This window comes from Pleurodeles waltl, chromosome 7 (assembly GCF_031143425.1).
Source record: "Pleurodeles waltl isolate 20211129_DDA chromosome 7, aPleWal1.hap1.20221129, whole genome shotgun sequence".
Taxonomy (NCBI): domain Eukaryota; kingdom Metazoa; phylum Chordata; class Amphibia; order Caudata; family Salamandridae; genus Pleurodeles; species Pleurodeles waltl.
Window position 1 is genome coordinate 155101008 of NC_090446.1, and position 19535 is coordinate 155120542.

Sequence of the window (19535 nt, forward strand, 5' to 3'; positions counted from 1 at the left end):
CATGGGAAACTATAGTGCCATTAATAAATTTCCCTCAGGGCCCTCAAATTACCTGCCATCAAAGAGCCGCAAACAGACTGACAATCCCCCACTCAGGAGGTCCCATGTCATTCGTAATGACAGCGGCCCATTTGCTCCCAAACATGCTCCCGGTTGTTCTAATACCCCTTCCCTTCAGAGGACTCCTCACGACCCAGGTTCATTGTCAAAACCCCAATGCCTTAAGCCTGGAACTAATACTCTCTTTTTGAAACAAGTCCCGAAACTGCTTCCTGGACTCAGCGAGGACCATGAGTCTAGGGTTAACAAAGTAATCCACTGGCTACGACACCAAAGAAACTGTCTATCAGTTATACGTTCAGATATTTGTAACACTAAGCGGTGGTGTCCCTTAGGATCAACATACGACGTAATTTCAATTGAGTTCCACAATAGATCCCTGGTAGAAAACCTTGTTCTGTTTAATGACCGAACTCTCCATCTTATGGAACAAAGAAGGGGGTCAATCACCTTAGAGACAGTACCGGAGATGGAAGGCCAACCACAAATTTCCGATTATTCACGCAACAATGCAACTAGCAATCAGTTCAGACATGCCGATTCTATTCGGCCTAACCCAGTATGACTAGCAATAGCCCAGGGACCAATTCCCGGGACTGGCTTAGCGGAACCCAGTCCGACGATTTCTGATGGACCTACCGATACAGAGTTGATTCCGGAGAGGCTCAACCCACACCCACCAACCCCGGCTCTTGAGGCAAAAGGCATATCAATCATGACATGGAATTTAGCAGGCCTTGGGAGGAAATTAGACGACACTGATTGGTGTTCGTATATCAACACCCAAGTCATATGTCTTTTTCAAGAAACATGGACCAAAGAGCTGACTACCCTAGATGGGTTTCTTTCTTTTAACGTGGCTGCTCAACCCTCCACAAAACTGACGGGTAGAGCCAAAGGAGGGCTTCTGATGTTAATAAACAAAACTGTACAGTGCACATATAAGACTCTAAAGTTCGATAGCCCAGATCTGATGGGGCTACAAATTACGTTCCAACAGGATTTCACCATAACGTTTGTCAATATATACGCCCGCTCGGTTTCGCGATGGGCTGTGTCCCTAGTCTTAAAACAGCTACTTGATTTTCTAGACACACTGCAATCAACCTCCTACCTAATAATAGCTGGGGATGTAAACTGCACCTTTGAACCCTCTGCGATACTAACTGGTCTCACAGAGGATGAAGATCAAACATGGGGGATTGCACAGCTGACTAGTGATAATAATTGTGTTAACTCTCGTGTAGCTATCCAATTGGCATCCCTTTGTTTGAAACATGGTCTCAGGGCATGTAATGGCCGTATGCCCTCTGACCTGGATACTGCACCCACTTTTAAACGTGGTCCAATCACAAGCGTAATTGATTACTTTTTAGTGGATGTGAGACTGTGGCCCTTTCTGAATGATATGAAGGTGGACGTTAGAACCGAAAGTGAACACTATCCCTTGCTACTCTCTATGGCAGGTGATGTTTTTGGTAGGACTTCGAACAAACAAACTACCTCGGTCCCTATTCCTACCATGAACATCACATCTACGAGGGTCAGGTGGCCAAAGGTCCAGTCAAACCCTTACCTGCTACGCAAGATTTATCAGGCCTTTATAGATACTCTTGCTCCATACAGTGACCACGATTCCAATGATATCCCCTTCCTATCCATACATGAAAATATGATCATAAGATTACAACGTACATTCTATAGGAAAGTTGGGGCAAGACACCAAGGAGCTATCTCTAACACATGGTTTGACGAGTCCTGCCACACGGCCAAAAAAGGATTAAAAGGCGCCCTCTTGAACGGATCCCATGGGGAAATACTATTAGCTAGAAGTACTTACAAAGAATCCATCAATCGAGCAAAAAAAACCTGGGAAGACACAACTTGGCAGGGATTATTGGATGCTACTCAATCCAATAATAACAAATTGTTTTGGGAATTGTTAGGCAAACGAGAGAAAGAGGGCAGGATAGGTGTGAGAAGCCATATACAGCCAGAAAAATGGGTTGAACATTTCTCTGGCTTATACAGGAAAATTGAGACCCCCACAATCTTAGTTACAGGGGAAGCAGGCCAAGATCTTCCTTCTACCCCTGATGAGCATTATAGACCAGCCCCTTTTGTAGGGGGCTCACAGGACCTTAAGAGCCACATTTGCTTTACCATCAAAGAAACAGCCAATGCTATTGGCTCTTCAAAAACTTGGAAAAGCTCCAGGCCCAGATAAAATTCCGGGGGATCTCTACTCGTCAGAACCAATAGTCTGGACTTGGTATATCAATACACTCTCAAATAGAATTGCCGAAGGGGGGGGCAGATCCCCACGACATGGAAGGGTGCAGAAATTATCCCCATCCACAAAAAGGGTGACGTAAACCTTCCAACAAATTACAGACCAATCAGTTTAATTGATAACATCCAAAAAATATTTGCCAAGCAACTCCTAGGTAGATTAACCAATTGGGCCAAAGATCAGAATATTCTTTCCCCCCTTCAAGCTGGATTTCGACCAAGGACCAGTACAGTAGACCAGGTCTTTAGACTGGCCATTCTGTACTGGAAGTATACAGCCTTGGCTAAACAACCATTATACATCGCCTTTGTCGATTTGAGATCAGCATTTGATCTGGTCCCGAGGGAAAAGTTGTGGGAAGTGTTACAAAAAATAGGAACTCCGGCCAATCTAATCCAACTCTTAAAGCGGTTGCACGAGGACACATATGCGCAGGTGAGATGGGGGAACCTAGGCGAACTAACGGACAAAATCCCCATAAAGAGGGGTGTTCGCCAGGGTTGTGTGTTGGCACCATTTTTATTCTCTATCTTTATTAACGAGGTTGTACAGATCTTAATGACGTGTCAGAATGATGCCCCCACCCTATGCGCTCAAAAAATTCCAATCCTTCTTTTTGCTGATGATTCTCTTCTTATTTCTAAATCTCCCATGGGCCTCCAAACTCTTATCAATAGATTTAACTCCTTTTGTCGAGATTACGGCCTAGAGCTGAACCATAAAAAGACCAAGCTAATGGCGTTCCGCTCAGGAGTGCGGAAGAAATGCATTATCCATCTAGAAGGGGACCTCCTGGATAAGGTTTCTTCCATTGATTATTTGGGCGTAAGGATTGCTGATAATTTGAACTGGGGAGAACATATCAATGAAAGCGTGGGCCGTCTGCAGCATGGTGCGGCATCAATCCTGCGCTTCTATAGGGGTACGACAGCAAAAACTGTCTCCCCGGCAATTAAGATCTACATCGCCAGAGCACAGGGTGCCACCGCATATGGAGCAGAGGTCTGGGGTTTTTCTGACTGTAACAGGCTCACTATTAGTGAGAACAGTTTTGCGAGGTCCTTGTGTGCTTGTCCTCCTAGTACTCCATTGATACCACTGTACTTAGACTTGGGCCTGAGACGCATAGCCGATCTAATTACCTTAAGACCATTATTATATTGGATACGACTATGGACCAACCCCGAATTAGACGTCTATAAGACCTCACTCCACGACCTGCTAATGTGTCCTAACTCAACCTCCATTCCCTGGGTCAAACATGTATCCAGTTGGTTTAACAAACTCGGCCTTAGCCACTTTTGGGAGGAACCCCATAAACTAGAAAAGGCTCACTCCATTGCGCTGAAACACATATATTGGTCCTATGTATGCAATGATTATATTACCCACAGAACTTATGGCACTTTAACAAATCGCTTCATAGATTTTAAGTGGTATCCACTATTTGAACCATACTTAGACAATATTCCTGACATCCTCAGCAAAAGCTTATATGCTAGATTCCGTTTTGGGTCGCTGCCGTTGAAGTCACTGATGTGCAGATGGGGTACAAAAACAGATACAAGTGCATGCCCAGTCTGTGGTGCAAAATCGGAAACGGTTGAACATTTTATGTTTTTCTGCCCTGCTTACTCCCTTCCCAGGTCCAAGTGGATCTGTCATATTTGTCGCGAAATGGGGATAAGAGATTGTGCCTCTGCTTTGAAGATTCTAAAAAGTCACCATTCTACGGTTTTAATACTTGCTGTCAGTAAATATTTATTAGTAGCATGGCGAATACGTAATTCCATTACAAAGACTATCTAGAGCCTTACTTTTATTCTCTTACTTTTACAAGAACTGTAGGAAGGGGGTTGAAACCGTATTATGTGTATTATGTGTACTGAGAATTTTTAATTGGACTATGCTTTTAGGAATTCATGTTCCATAACAATTTCTACCTATGTTTTTATATTATTATTATCATTATTGGTTATCTATATTCTTATTATTATTGTATATTCGCTTTGATGATTGACTGATCGAATAAAGCATGTGTTTATGACAAGATTGTGATTAACCAAGTAAATCCCAAAGAGAAAAACTGTAGTTTTCCATGAGATGAAGCATATGAGCGCTTTTGCTTCTAAATGCCATTTTGGATTTGTGTAATGCAGATGTGAACCTTAGTTAGCAGATGCATACATTAATAAATACATGATACATCTAGCAGAAACATCCACTGAAATGAAATAGAATGACACAACAAAAACATGATAACCCTAAACAGTAATGTGCATTTGAAAGCATTTTTTCCTCAAAATGCCTTGCACCCTTTCCAGTAAAAGTAGAATCTTTACAATCCAGAAAACCTGTGTAATTGGATTGGATGCAGACACCTGTGCTACATGTTAGAAACAGCGTCCACGGAGCATTTTGGTATACAATATTTGTGCATCACTACCTCGTTAGAAAAGGACAACCTAATGTTCATGTCAGTTGGTACAAGTAACTCAATGGGCGGTGTGTCTGAGGTTGCATTACTCTTGTTGCTCACCTTTAGCATCCTTACTGGATAAAACAGGAATTTATCCGATATGTAAATGTGTAGTGTGTGTGTGTATATATATATATATATATGATTCAACAATGCACTGTATGTAAAAATGAAACGAGACTTCAATGTGCCAAGTTTTAATAGTTTACTTAATCATTTGCTCAATCATTAAAGACATAATAGCCACAGAGAGTAAAACAGAAGCCAATATACAGTTGTAGAAAACATGTGGTCCCTTTTGTAAAATTACAGAAATTCAGGTAAGGTGAAGCATGAAGAAATTGCATTTACACAGATTAGTGGATGTCAGACCAAGTCAGCAATCGTTCTTTTTAGGAATTAAAAAAAAAAAGGTTCAGCATTTACGTTAAGTTTAAAACTAAGAAAGGAGGTTTAACAATGTTTGACTTTTCACACTGTGCTTAATGGGACTAGGATAATTAAGAACTGTCACAAAATCAATATTAATTCAGATTATGTTATGTGGCATAAAACAAGTTGGATCCTCTCATCTGCTGCTCCCTAAAGCACTCTAGGCAAAGTACAGAGCAGTTTTTCGTTCACTGTGAGATGTACTTTTAACATATTTTACACTGAATTTATTCTTTGAAACGGGAATCTATTTTGACAGTTTAAAAAAATGGTGACAGTAAAACTGTTAAGTTTGCAGCAATAATTTCACAGGACAATCCATTAACTTGGTATAATAGTTGGCCTTCGTATATGTTCATCATTGATGAGAGGCATTTGGTTGGTTTTACCTATGCAAGATTACATTTATGTATCCACTCCTTAAACATACAGATTCTTGGATAGGACATACATATTTCTGCGAACAGTGATGGTGATGGTTATGTGTCTCAGGGAGCAGGAATGGAAAGGCAGATTTGAACTTCTGCATGTTTAACAACGCACTGAGGTTGAAGCTCTACTGCAAATGATTTGTGCATTGCTTTCACAATAGTGTTTGAAAAACACACTTTAATATGTTTAAGATGAGACAACTGCCAAAGTTTACTGGCTAAAAGACAAACTGAAGAATTTTCAACCAAGACGGTCTTCCTAATGTCAAACAAAATACAAGTGGGTGATGAAGGCAAGTTTTCAAAACAATGATAATCATAAAGGAAATGTGTTGTGCCCCAGTGGAATATGCTAAATGCCACAGTAACAAGAATGCACAGTACCGTTAAGTGATTGTAAGAGTTTGTCTTTCCTTCTTTTTCCTTTTTTTTAAGATTATGTATTTTACCCTACAATATGGATCACATGCAATAGAAGTTAATCACACATCTTAATCAGCCATAAGCTGTGATGCAACTTCTTGGTAGTACTTCTTTCATGGCAACCAAAAACAAATTTGCATCCAAACATACAGGCCCTCCTAACCACTTAAAGCACAGCTCCAGTATTGTCATTATTTATTCCACAAGTAAAAAATAAAATAAAATTAAAAGTAACTACAACAACCATATTGTAGCGGAGGTATAAAAGCTATTTTCATAGGCAATACTCAACGATATAGTTATATGCCAAATTGTGGAATAGGTCTAATAAATGGAACTATGATGAGATGGGTAACAAACTGAAAATGATAAGAAGAAAAAAGTCCATCAAAAATTAAACACCAAGAACAGAATGAAGATAGTCAACACTTATGCGGAATATCTGATAAAGAAACAAAAGGGACCCAATATTCACACTCTTATAAAATGTACATATGTTACAGTTTAATTGTGCTCAGAAAAAGTGTCTAATCCTTTGATGATTAACATCTGCTTTAAAATTCTATCATTTGTTTTAATTACATCCTGATAAATTACAATATACACAAATTCCCAAAAGCATAAATACATTTTTTAAACAACTCTCAGGCTGACAATGGGTCAACAGTCACATTGTTTTACTTCCGATAGGTACCCCATGCGTTTTCCCAAAAGACGGCTAGGTTTCCTCGTGTTATAAACTGTGCAAAATCATGGCGTCAACATGTAAATGCAAGCAGACCGTCATTTGTCTGTGGTTATTGAACTGGTTTTCTTCATAAAATTTGGTCATTATTTGCTTGTGAGAGCATATTTTCATGATAGAAAAACTAAATTAGGAATGGAAAGTTTTGTAAAAAAGTAGGCGACAGTGTGCAACAGTGATTAAAAAGATGCCTATGAAACACAGTTCATGGTGCCATATGACAAACACAGTGTACTTCCAAACAGCAAGAACGAAACATTGGTTATACAGAAGAAGCTTTATCAAAACAAATATATTGTAAGTTGTCCAGTCGAACATCAAACTCTGCTAGGGATCATGTGTTGTATGGCAGCCAAAAATGTAAAGACTTTCATAATAAATTACTAGTATTAGAGGTTTCAACTGCCCTTGAGTTGCTTATTCGTCCAAAATATTTCAGTGACTTTATGAAGGATTATACACTGTGTGATGATTTTGAATGGTTAACAGCAAAACAACTGTCTTTTTTGTGGAAATATCAAGAGTCACGGTTTTAATACACATTTTCAGGTGAGCCTGGTGGGATATTTTCCAATTCATAAACATCTACTCATAACCAAGCTTTTTCTATCTGTTTTTTTTTCATATTGGGAGGCGATGTATAAGCAGCCTGAACTTTTGTTGAAGGACAGAGACCTCTGCAAAGCACCAATGCCAAAATAAGAAGTGGTTAATTAAATCAAATCAAGAAGAGCCCAATGATGAAACGTTGCATTAACTTATTGCTGCAATACAACGGTATAGGTGGAACATGCCACAGAAATGTTGTGTTTTAAAGTTCAAGTATTCCTGTGTTTTCTTCAAATCCACAAAGTGGTATTACCAAGCTAATATGAACAGCATGGAAAGCTTTTCTTGAATAGGCACAGTTTATGGTAATTATTATAACTGTGACCAACTGTCCTCTTTCTGTTAAACGGTACATTGCTGGCATCACAGAGGTTAATGTTAACTTGATTCACTGGGCCAATGTGGGAGTTCAAACATGAGAAGTTGCATGCATTACAGGAAGAGAAATACATGAACCGGGCACTTGGTACAATATACATACATTTTCAGTTATGTATGTTATCAAAGCAGAAAAACGAACGAAATTGTGAATCTGATGACCATTGAATGTTAGTGAATTATGTGGCTCAACTGAGGTGGAAAAAGATTCTTCAGGTAGATGAACTTATGAAGGCCATGCAAAATCGAATTTAGTTTCTAGTCTCATCATTCAGTCCAAATAAGTCACTGAAGTTTTGTAAAGTTCCTACACAGACTGAATCGGAGTACCACTACACATCTGTTGAAAAAATAACATGATTTGAATCTGCAGTGAGCCTTATATTTAGTTTAATATGGACTCCAGACACTATGTCCCACACCATCTGTACTATGCATGAAGAAATGTCACAAGGCAACAAACTTTTGTCCATTTCCTGTTCCTGATACACTGCAACAATAAATACAGGAGAATGTTGCAGTGGTCAGGATATCTGTAACTGAATCAAAACTGGCTCCTCAACAAATCAATTTTTTTGTAGGGAGGTACTTATGTAAGATATAAACTGGCAAAAGTTGTATTTTTGCAAAATACATTTTTGCAGCTTATGATTTCACTTTGAACCCTTCTCTCAATCAGAGGACAATGACCGTAAACTGAACAAATGACCCCATATCATGATCCATTAATCATGGAGGGCAGAAGGACATTATTCATAGTTCCACAAGTCACTTATGCAGCCAGCCGATGGGGCAATATTTTGCTAATAAGTCTTCTAAATCAGGGTAGTAGCGAGCATTTTACCATACACCACGTACATGTGTACTTTTTAATTTACCTTTTTTAATCTGCAGGTGATCACCCATCGCACCCTTTTCTGCAATAAATTACAAGTCAAGTCAAATCAACAAGCAGTAATATAAATATTAGTGCCTAATTTAGGATTTTTCAGTGTGGCCATTAATTTACACAATCTAGTGAAAGCCGCGCCTTCTTGTATGGGCATGTCAGGCATACAAATTTAAACATGTCTGTTGTCAATGCAGCTTCCTCTACAGCTGCTTTAATGAAAATATTATAATATGCTGACACACCTATGCTATGCTATGCCATGCTGTGCCAGCAGGTCTGTCCTCACTTGGGCCATTCTTGTAGAAATACCCCAAAGGTAGGATCCTAGATCTTAAGGAATAATATAACTAATGTCCCATAAAGGTGGAGAGTTTTCTTCCAGAGTATGGCAAGACTTTCTCTGCACAGTACCACTATGGGTTTTATGGCTGTTCTGGGCAAAAAAGGCTCCAAAGGAGTGGTTTTAATTGTTGAGCTGGAAGCAGAGTAGCCATTGTGAAATCCACATTTCCGTACAATAAGTATGAGGCAGACCAACAAAGAAGACAGTAAATTAGACATCTGTTTTTTTGTGAGACACCCGTTGCTGCCCAAGTGGGCACAAAGCCTTCTTCCATTTCTAGGTATACACTCTGAAAGTCTTTCAGTTTAACCCTGAAAAAGACAATTTTCTACCAGATTTTTTGTTTTGCATGGCTCTGAAAACAGAATTTGAGGTACTAGCCGTAGAATACACATTTCAACCATTTTAAGTGTACCCGTTTCAGGAGAAAAATACATGTAGACTTAAGCAGCACTGAGAAGGCTAAACAAAAACAAATGAAGTGACAGCCCAGGTGTAAAGCAACTGATGAACTAAACAATACTGGACATTTTATGGATACCATATGTAGACAAAATACAGTGCTCTTGCCTACATTTTTACTTTCATTGTCGCAAATGGAGACAAGATCACTTACATTGTTTTTGCAAATGACAAATTACCATCGCAAAACATTGGACATTGCTCCTCTAATCTCAATGCATAGCTGTGAAAGGGCAATTTTCATTGATGATTATGTTTCTTAAATCGAAGCAACATCTTACATCAATGGCATAATCCTGGCTCTCCGATGGACTGAATCAAATTTAGGACAACAAACAAGGCCTTTATGCCACAGCAGTGGGTTTGGTTTCCCTGGAGTGAGCAGCGGCTGTTCAAAACTTTGATGAATATTTTCAATTGACGATTCCAAAATCTCAACTGCATATCAAACACAAATATACATTGGACAAACAAAACATAGTTAGGTAGTTGAATATTCTTCTCAGAGTAGGTTTTGGTTTTCATAGACATTGAAAAGGGACAATTATAAAAACATAAATATGTATGGGAAAGCTAAGACGATCAGTGTAACCACCGCACAGATGTGTACTACAAAGACATGGAAAGGCAGCTTTCAGGACATCAGCACAGCCCATTCACAGTGCAAAGAGGAGAAATATTAATTCCGCAGACAAACAAAAAGAACAACAGGACAGTGGACTCTATTTTGACTTTACGCCAACGAGGACAACAAGGAGAATAATAATCAATACAAACAAAATCAAAATGACAAGCATCTTGCGGTTCTTCTTTTGATATTGTTCAGCCTACAAAGAAAAAAATTGTTTTAAGGCAGGTGGAATCATAAGTACAATGCTGTTAGAACAGAACATACAGTTTTTGTTCTGCAGAAAGTGAGAAGGTTATTTTTATGACTGCTGCCTAAATTATAGCAGCGTATTTTCCTGACAGTGTAATTTTACTCATTAACTGCAGAGCTCATTGACAGAATGCAAATTCCATGAGATACACTGGCCAAGTGATTAAAAAGGAGTAATTAGGGGATACATGTCAACAGTCTGAAAACAGCTATTAACTGCCCACATAACAACCTCACATGTATGTCTCTCGAACAAAATGTACTAAATACAACTAAACTCACTTCCCAGCTCTTGCTGGACCGGTTTACTTTACTGTTCTTTCTCCAGTCCTGCCATACTTTGGCAAAAGTGCTTGACAGAGGTTTAAGGAGCATGAGACCACCTATGTTGGAAGTAATGTTTGTATGGTACAGATTTTGGCACAGCATGTTTTTGAATCAATGTTTCTGCAGGCTATGTTTTCAGATGCCACCATAAATAGCCACTTGCCCTTGAAGGGTGTAGAACTTGCTTTAGTCTGAACAAAGTAATTCACCTACTTTTCAAACTTCTCCTTGTTTGAGGATTACAAGCTACCTTGATAAATCACCATAACACTGAACATGCATGCAATGACTACTCTCTAATGAAATCATGATATCAAATTGAATTTGCATCTTCAGAATGCATCAGGATATAGCCTGTAACTGGTTATGTCAGACACAGATAATCTTAAAGTGCAGTTGAGATTAAGAGAAATGTCAAATAGTGAGGGAGCCCGTTAACAAGAAGACAGACATCCTAGTATACAACCATTATTATGATTGCATGCCACATGATATAGCTACATTAGCCGGCATCACACTTAGTACTTCCTGGGGAGCAAGATCAATCTCCAGGCAAAGAGGTAGTAAATAGTATTTATTGGAGTTATGGGGTAAACAAAACAGGAGCTTCCCTGTGCTCCTCCAGTCCCTACAACCACTTTCCACTAACTGCCACGCCACCCTGGCCATCAAGTTCTATAGCCCCACACATCAGCGTGCACATAAGAAGTACCACAGTACTCTTTGTATTATGTCACTGATCATCAGGCCAACGTACCAAACAGCATGGGTGATTCAAAGCACCAGTTTTCACTTAAAATGATGGCACCCGGAATTAAGAGTAGAACAGCAGCATGTTTTAATCTACCACCACAAATATATTCACTGCACTTGCTATTCAAGAAGGTCCTTAAAAAGTGACTCCACTCATTGATAAACTTAGTGATAAGATCCTTGATCATATTTCTGAAAGAGTCATAGATTGATAAACTATGTGTATACATGAAATGCAATCAAAAGATGAATATTTAATGTGCAAGATTAAGAAGCCAAGACCATCTGTTACAAATATCTTGAAGATAAGAGGAGTTCTGATCATATAGAGGAAGGAAGATGACAGCACAGTTCCTTTATAAAGTCACAGATGTGTAGGGTTTCTTGGAATACTCTTATGACATGTAGAAGTTGTAATTTATTCCTTATACCACATAGTCACACTGTCATCTTTTATTCTCTTAAGCTGCACCAACCTGGCCTGTCCTTTGAAAAAGATACTAAGGGTCCCAATATGTCGATTTACATTCTGCAATAAGACACTAAAAATGCTTTTAAGCTCATAATTGGTTGCAAAACAACTTTTAAGTAACAACATAAATCAATTTAGGAAAAGGCTATAGTTCAGAACCCGTGGTAACCTGCTATCTTGCAGGAAACTCTAGATATGCAATAAATATGCATTTTGCTATACCTGTCTCCTTTGGCAGCAAATTAATGATTCAAAGGAGAAAAACAGTTTAGAAGAAAGCAGAAACAGCCTCATTGTTGAAACAAAGTGTACGTTTTCTTACTACACTAAAGGATTGATACAATTTTCTTAGTGCACACATGTAGCCAGGTCAAGCTAAACTGTAATAGGGAAAGTAGATTCTGCTTTTATGCAGTACTGAAGGCATTCAGGGATTATAAATGCTAGTTTACTAATGCCTAAGGTCTGTAGTGACCTAGCCTCTACATCACTACAGACCTTTAAAAGGGAAAATTAAACGAATAGTCAATTGCAAGAATAGAATTGTTATCACAATATCTGTATCCCTGACACAGTGGGCCAAGAAGTTCCCTGAGCTGAACACTAGCTGCCAACAAATCAGTTAAGGTTTTCAGATCAAATGATGCTGAACTTTATTTCATGTGATTTAGGCAATTAGGCTGATAGGAAACCATCCATTAAAAGATGCTTAGTTGCAGCACTGCTGAAATTTAGCAGAGAGCAGGAAAATGTGCCATGCTAGAAAATGTTTTTCCAAATGAGTTTGTATTCCTTTTTTGCACATAGAACAAATGCACAGTGATTGGGCAAAGGTACCAACTCAGATGGCAGTTATTGATGAGTGTGCAATATCTACAATCAACTTTTCTATTAGAATTACAGTGTCATTGTAACCTGTCTTTTGTGTCAAAGACCTTGCAGATTTCCGTCCGTTATGTAGCCCACATGATACTTCTATGTATGGATCTACACTCTTGTAATTTACCCCTAACCTAGTTTAAACTTGGGGACTAACACCATTCAAATGTAATAAAGAAAAACAAATGTTTAAACCCAATAAACAAATAAAACAAACACTGAGCAGCAGTTAAGTTCTCAGGTTGCAGAAATTGTGATGGCAAATTGGTAATACCCTTCCTCTTTGGGACACCAGCCCTAGTGACTCACCCCCCCTCCTTGGAGGATAATTTGCTGCATGTGTTCACCTTAGCAGAACATTTAGGGTCCCCCATCAGTCCCTGACGACTGCTTTGAAGAGCATTGATTGCAGGTACCCAATTTGTATACTACCCCGACTAAGCCCTAATTTTCCTTGACTTTTTAACTGTGTGTGAAAGGGGGACCACATCATGTCAAATTTCAAGACTCTGTCTCTCGCTATCACAGTAAGCTTTTCCATTTCATGGCTATTCCACACTTTGGACCATCATACTGCCACCAGGGGAGATGTTGTGGATTTCCAGATGTGGGTGATTGTGAGTGTATCTGCTATGAGAAAGTGAAAGGTAAGCTTTCCCATCATGAAGGTTAGTGGATACTCTGCCTCTCCACTCTGTCACCCAACACCAACGTTCCTGGGCTCATTTTTAGCTCATAACCTGTTATTTCCTTGATTGTGTCAATGAGGAGTTTCCAGAATGTTTCAGTTACACTGAATCCTTGTCGCTCCGACAACACCAACTTGCTAGAGGCAACAAAAGCAAAGCATTGCATGTAGCCATGCTGGAGCCATGTACCATTCCATTAATATCTTATACCCATTCTCTTTAAACTCGGTACATATTGAGGCCTTTGCTGCTCTGACCCATATAAATATACAAGAGGCCTCATCTAACTCGGCCCCCAATTCTTCCACCCACTTTAAAGCATGTGATGTTTTAAGCATCCTTAAAGAACCTGCCAAGTATTGGTGGTCATATTATTGTCTTTGTAGTTAATTTTGAACCGAGAGACCCTTCTGAACTCTTTCTCAAGTGGAGGCCGGAAGGGACACTAATGGGTAAATAAGATAGCATAATATGCCATCAGCAAAAAACATTTTATATGCTGACTGATTAATTATAATGCCTTTATAATTAGCAGACTGACTTTGATTTGTTAGGCTGGGGGCTCCAATCCCAGTGCATAAATACCTGGGGAGAGGGGGCATCCCTGTCTTGTGCCTTTTCTTAATTGTATTGTGCTACCCAGGGAGATATTGATGTGCAACCTGGTTGGGAGTTTTACAACAATAGATTTGATGGTGTTTGGGCCCAGTGCGGTTTTATCCAGAGCTCTGAACACAAATTGCCAATCTAGTCAATGAAAAAGCCTTATCTGCGTTGAAAGACAGAAGAAGCATTTGGGTTTTTGCTCTCGTGGCCATCTAGCACATGTCAATTGCAATTGTGTACTGTCACATGCTTGTCTCCCTAGTATGAAGCCTGATGCTATGCCACATTTTAAAATGCAAAGGCATTTTTAAAATAAACATATTAAACTGATTAAAATACCAGTATGTGACAAATGGGAGGAAGGAAGAGGTGTGGTGTCTGACAATGCTTAAGAGGCATAAATGCCCAACTTACCCTATGTACAAACGATGTTGCAGGTCACCTAGGAGTTCTGGGACGTTATGAAGGGACTTGTCATTCAGTCTCATTCCTTTACTTGTTCACAGAACGTCCCTGACAATTTGCGATAGCCTTATGATGTACTTCTTGTACCACTTGTGGCTATTAAGTTAGGAAAATTAATACAGTAGTTTGCAATTGTGATAACCACATAATACCAAAAAGAGCAACCACAAACAGGAGCCAACGATTTACAGATGTCCTGTTTGTGCCAGGAGGATCAGGGGACCCGTGTGAAAAGTATCATATTTCAATATATAAGGAATGTAGCTTTGTGCCACGGAGAACAGCAGTGAACTGGCAAAGGCCATGTTGGCTTGTGAGTCATATTTGGAGAGCACCCCTTCAATTTGGAAACGCTGCACTGGAAAGTGGTGATCGCATTATGAATTGCATTTAAAAGTACAGAATGCGAACTAAGTGAGCAGGAGCTTGCATTGCCCCTCTACTAATGCTTCAAGGTAATGGTCCTCGAGTAAAGGACCGGTTGTGATTAAGAAAGTGTTATGAAGCTTGAGGAGCAGGGTAAGTTAGGAGTAAAAAAGGCCCACATGTCACCCAAGCAGGTGCCCAAGCAAAGGCATACTTGCCATCACGGAAGTGTTGGTTAATAATATTCCTTTTGTTCACAACTACATATTAGTACATCAGCAGGGTTTTTTGGAAGTGACTAAGAATTAGGGATGCACAAAGTTTTGCTCAATAGACTCATTTCAGATTACTTTTATTTGCCAGTTAAAAATAGTCATTCAAAGGGGAAGGGCTGTGAAGCAGCGTTCTTATATTAATGAGGCATTCAGTGCTTAGCGAAGAAAGGAGAAAGAGCTGTTACATGTGGATGGAGACCGAATACCTCCCACTGGCTGAGTGTTGTGTATAGACTAGACGAGTTTGCCAGTTACCTGGAATAAATGTATTGAGCGAGTCCTGTAAAGGCCACCAACAGGAAATTGAAATGATTGAGAGGAGAGTGAGACACGCTCACTAACCAAGCCGAACATTGCAGCACCAGGAGATCTTGATGTTAAGAATTTACTGCTGAACCCATTCAAACAGAGGGGTAGACTGGACAGGAGGTGCTATGTCTGGATTGGATTTTCTGCCTTGATTCATCACCATTACATCAGTTAGCAGTATTGTGGCTACATCATAACCTGGCCCTCATCACCTGGTCTCAAGAAAACAGATGTGCTGCCCTCGGGGCTGCAGCGCAGTTAACAATTTGGTTTAAGGTGAATCTAGTCCTCTTTTCTCAGAAGTGGAAGAAGTATGAGAACCTAGAAAAAATGAAGCGATCGAAGTAAGAAAGCCTAGCAGCATTTCACAATGCTGTGACTATCAGACTGATCCATCTTTGGTGATAAAGAGAAGCAAACGCTTCTTAAAAGGATTCATTCCTTGTTTGACCCTCACATAAGAGAGATGTAGCTGAATTATAGAGAACGAAGAAGAAAGTGCATAAAGTTAAAATAGTTGTGATAGAAACAAATTACAGAAGGGAAACAAATAAGGTTACACCAAGTAATACCGCCAAGAAGTATTAATCAACTCAGTGGAAGCAGGTGGATGGCAATGTGAGAATTTTACGTTTACCTTTATAGATTTAAGCCATCTATTATGAAGGGACTGGCAATTGATTTGGGGTGTCTTATTCTTTTTTTTAATCAGTGTTGTTGTTTTAAGATATTGTCTTGCTTTGGAGTTGTATTATGATAGTTTATTATTTCCATGAATGAAAATAATAATTAAGTAAAAAACTGTAAAAAAAAGAAAAAAAAAAAAAAAAAAAAGAAAAAGGCATTTTATGCAAGCGGAACAAATAGGAGGTTTCTAGAAGCTATTGGCTTGGACCTATACTCAATTATATTCTCCTCCATCATCAGAACAATTCCATACCATTCAAACAGCATCTGCTTAAGCTACTGAGACATTTCTATCAAGAAATAGGTGCGAAGAGCGGACACCTTCGCACATCTGCCATTCAGTATTTAAAGTGATGCCAGGCCTCACAGCATCACTGTTAGAAAATATGTCAATCAATCTTGAAGAGACGAACTAGTGCTACTGACATTAAAACATGCCACTGTCAACTGCCTCCTTAGGAATCTATGCCTTGATCATCAAGATAAGGCCAATTTCAAAATTGCTAATATCTCTTAATTAATCAAGGGGATGTTTGAAGAACAACTGCCAAAACATTAACAAAGCCACATACTCTACATGATTCACAAAAAGGCTTACATCCTAAGCACAGAATGGAAACTACCCAGATTGATATAAAAATAACTGCTCTGTGGTAGAGTACGTGGACAGTTGGCAGTCGTAATTCTTCTAGACTTGTGAGCTGGCTTTGATACAGAGAAACATAAGGCCTTCATTCAAAGAATGGATCACAGGCTGTGGATGAGAGAAAGACTTAAAGGCAGGATAAAGCCTTTCCTGTCTAAAACAAAGGTCAGATTAGTCTAAATCCAGAAAGTTGAATTATGGGTGTCCCCAGGACTCTGCCTAATTTTCTGTTCTCTTCAACAATTGTACGCTACTGCTGTCAGGGGTAGTCAAAGCATGCAATCAGGACTTCCAGATGTATGTCAATAATACCCAGTGTGTTCTGCACTTTTAGAAGAAAACGGGGAGCAGGACATATCCTGAATTGCCGAACTGACTTGGTGATATGCACAAGCAAGGGTCTTCAAAAGCTTTGAAATGAAGGTGTGACAGCTGGTTGTATTAGTTGCCACTACTATATGCTTCCCTGGGCAAAGACATGTGCACGCCTCCAAAGACACAATCAACAGTTGAAAACAAAGCAATCCATTTTAATTATATACTCTTAAAATGCACACATTAGTTACAAAGGTAATTGAAACTACAATATATCATCTCACCATTTCTAAAACTGTCTTGAGGTCTACTTTGATCATGGTAGTAATTATTTTGCAGTTGGAGTATGTCGATGCAGTCTACATTGAGCTTTGGGCACTTCATCTATACTGATTAGAGAATGTAAAGACTATGCCAGGAACAGTCATCTGGAGGTTGAAAAAGAGGCTCACATTTCTCAAGCCCTTGGAAAACTGGATTAGCTCTTTGTTAGAAAATGGATATAATGAAAAATGTCCTAGCTATTGTAACAGAAAGTTCCAATTCTATGAAGGACACGGAGGCGAGGATTATGCAGTACTTTCTTCACTTTTTATTGACAGCAGCCATCTTGAACAACAACAAAGACTTAATTTCCCATAAACCGAGGGAAAAGGTCAAGAAACAACTGTCCAATCAACACTCAGCGACCCCTTGATAGTCCTGTTTCTGCCTTCTTTTCTTTCCTGCGACAGAAACCAGTTAAGTACTCCTCAGTCCTGTTTCGATCTATGCGACCCTGAAGGAGATGAAACAACACACGCAGTCAAAGTTTTGATACACACAGCTTTGGGGACTCTGGAAAAGAAGGATAAGAAGGATAAGAAACCACGCGTGAATTACATTTTGTTCGTTGTGAAATATGGAAAGTAACCCCGTTCAGGGTGAACACTAGCCGCAATATCCAGTGCTCTGGACTTGGCAGAAGTTCCAGGCCAGGTCCAAGAGAGCCTTTGAACGTGTACCTCCCAAGTGGTTTATGTGCCAGACTGCTGTTACATTCTCCATCTTGAAGAGGATGCAGCATTTACTTTGGTCTTTAGCGCAACACCGAACGGCGAAGGAGCCCACCAACAGTTCCAGGCAGATGAAATTCTCACATTGCGCACCCCAACCAGAGCCACTGGCATCAGATTCCACAATTGAGTGTGGAAGGGAGCCAAATATCGCTTGACCATTCCATGCTTCCATGATGGTCAGCCACCACTATCTCTCTTCTCTAGCCTCCTCTGATAGTGGGACAATTTGAGAGTATGAGAGTCCTTGTCGGAGGTGGAAAGCCTTGAGCCGCTGCAAGGCCCGGTAATGAAGATGCCCGGGAAAATGGCCTGGATGGAGATTGACAAAAGTTCCACCACTTTCGCAATCTGTCATAGAGTGGTGTAGGGTTGGCCGCCGTCTGACGTAGTTTGTGTGTAATCTTGTTCATCTTCCTCAAAGGAAGGCTGAGAATGGCTTGAACCGAGTCTACCACAAAACCCAAAAATACAAGGGATAAAGTAGGAGAAAACAGTCTTCTTTTGGTTTATAACTAAGCCTAGCAACTCCAGGAGGGAGGCTGCCATCAAAAGATTCCCAGGGCACTGGTCCATAAGAAGGATTTCATTCAGGTACACAATGAGACGTGAGCTGAGGTATTTGACCACCGGACATATTACCTTGGTAAAGTACCATGTCGCTGTTGACAGGGCGAAGGGGAGGGTTGTGAACTCTAATGTTCGCCCCTGCCTCTGAAACTGGAGGAACTGACGTTGGGGAGGAAAGACTGGGTTCCTCAAATACGCATCTTTGAGTTCGAGATGCACAATCCAGTTGTTGGGTCAAAGGAGGGCCCTCAAGAGTTGGATGCCCTCTATCTTGAAGTGGCGGAGAACCAGCCACTCGTTGAAATTCTGACTGATGACTGCCCATTGGCCTCCATCCCTTTTCTCTACCAAAAAGAGATTGCAGAGGAAACCAGCCGGGTGAGGGGGGAGGTTTGTATGATCGCACTTCTGGCAAGTAGTTGCACCACCTCTGCATCTACTAACGCTGAGGTGGAAGCTGATAAAACCAATGGGATAGGAGGTTTAGGAGAGCTGTTAAACTCAATACGGAAACCCTGTACTTTTTGAAGTACCCAGGAGTCTAAGGTCAGGGCTGACCAATTGTGGACAAACCACCATAGACTACTCTCCCAGTGCTGATGGGGAAAAGATTGAACAATCCCCTTGTGCGAATCCTTGATTGCCGCCGCCCCTGTGGCTGCCTCTAGAACCCTGGGTGCCTGGGATAGCCTCT

The 19535-nt window shown here is 40.1% G+C and overlaps 1 protein-coding gene across 2 annotated transcripts in view; it reads right to left on the minus strand.

The window, feature by feature from the left end:
- Window positions 1-5023: 5023 nt before the first annotated feature.
- Window positions 5024-19535, minus strand: part of STX16 (syntaxin 16) — an 86502-nt gene continuing 71990 nt past the window's right edge. For both annotated transcript variants that reach the window (XM_069243437.1, XM_069243438.1), the window contains exon 8: window positions 5024-10374. In XM_069243437.1, coding sequence (XP_069099538.1) covers window positions 10270-10374 — 105 coding nt within the window. In that variant the 3' untranslated portion in view covers window positions 5024-10269. The remainder of the gene's footprint in view (window positions 10375-19535) is intronic.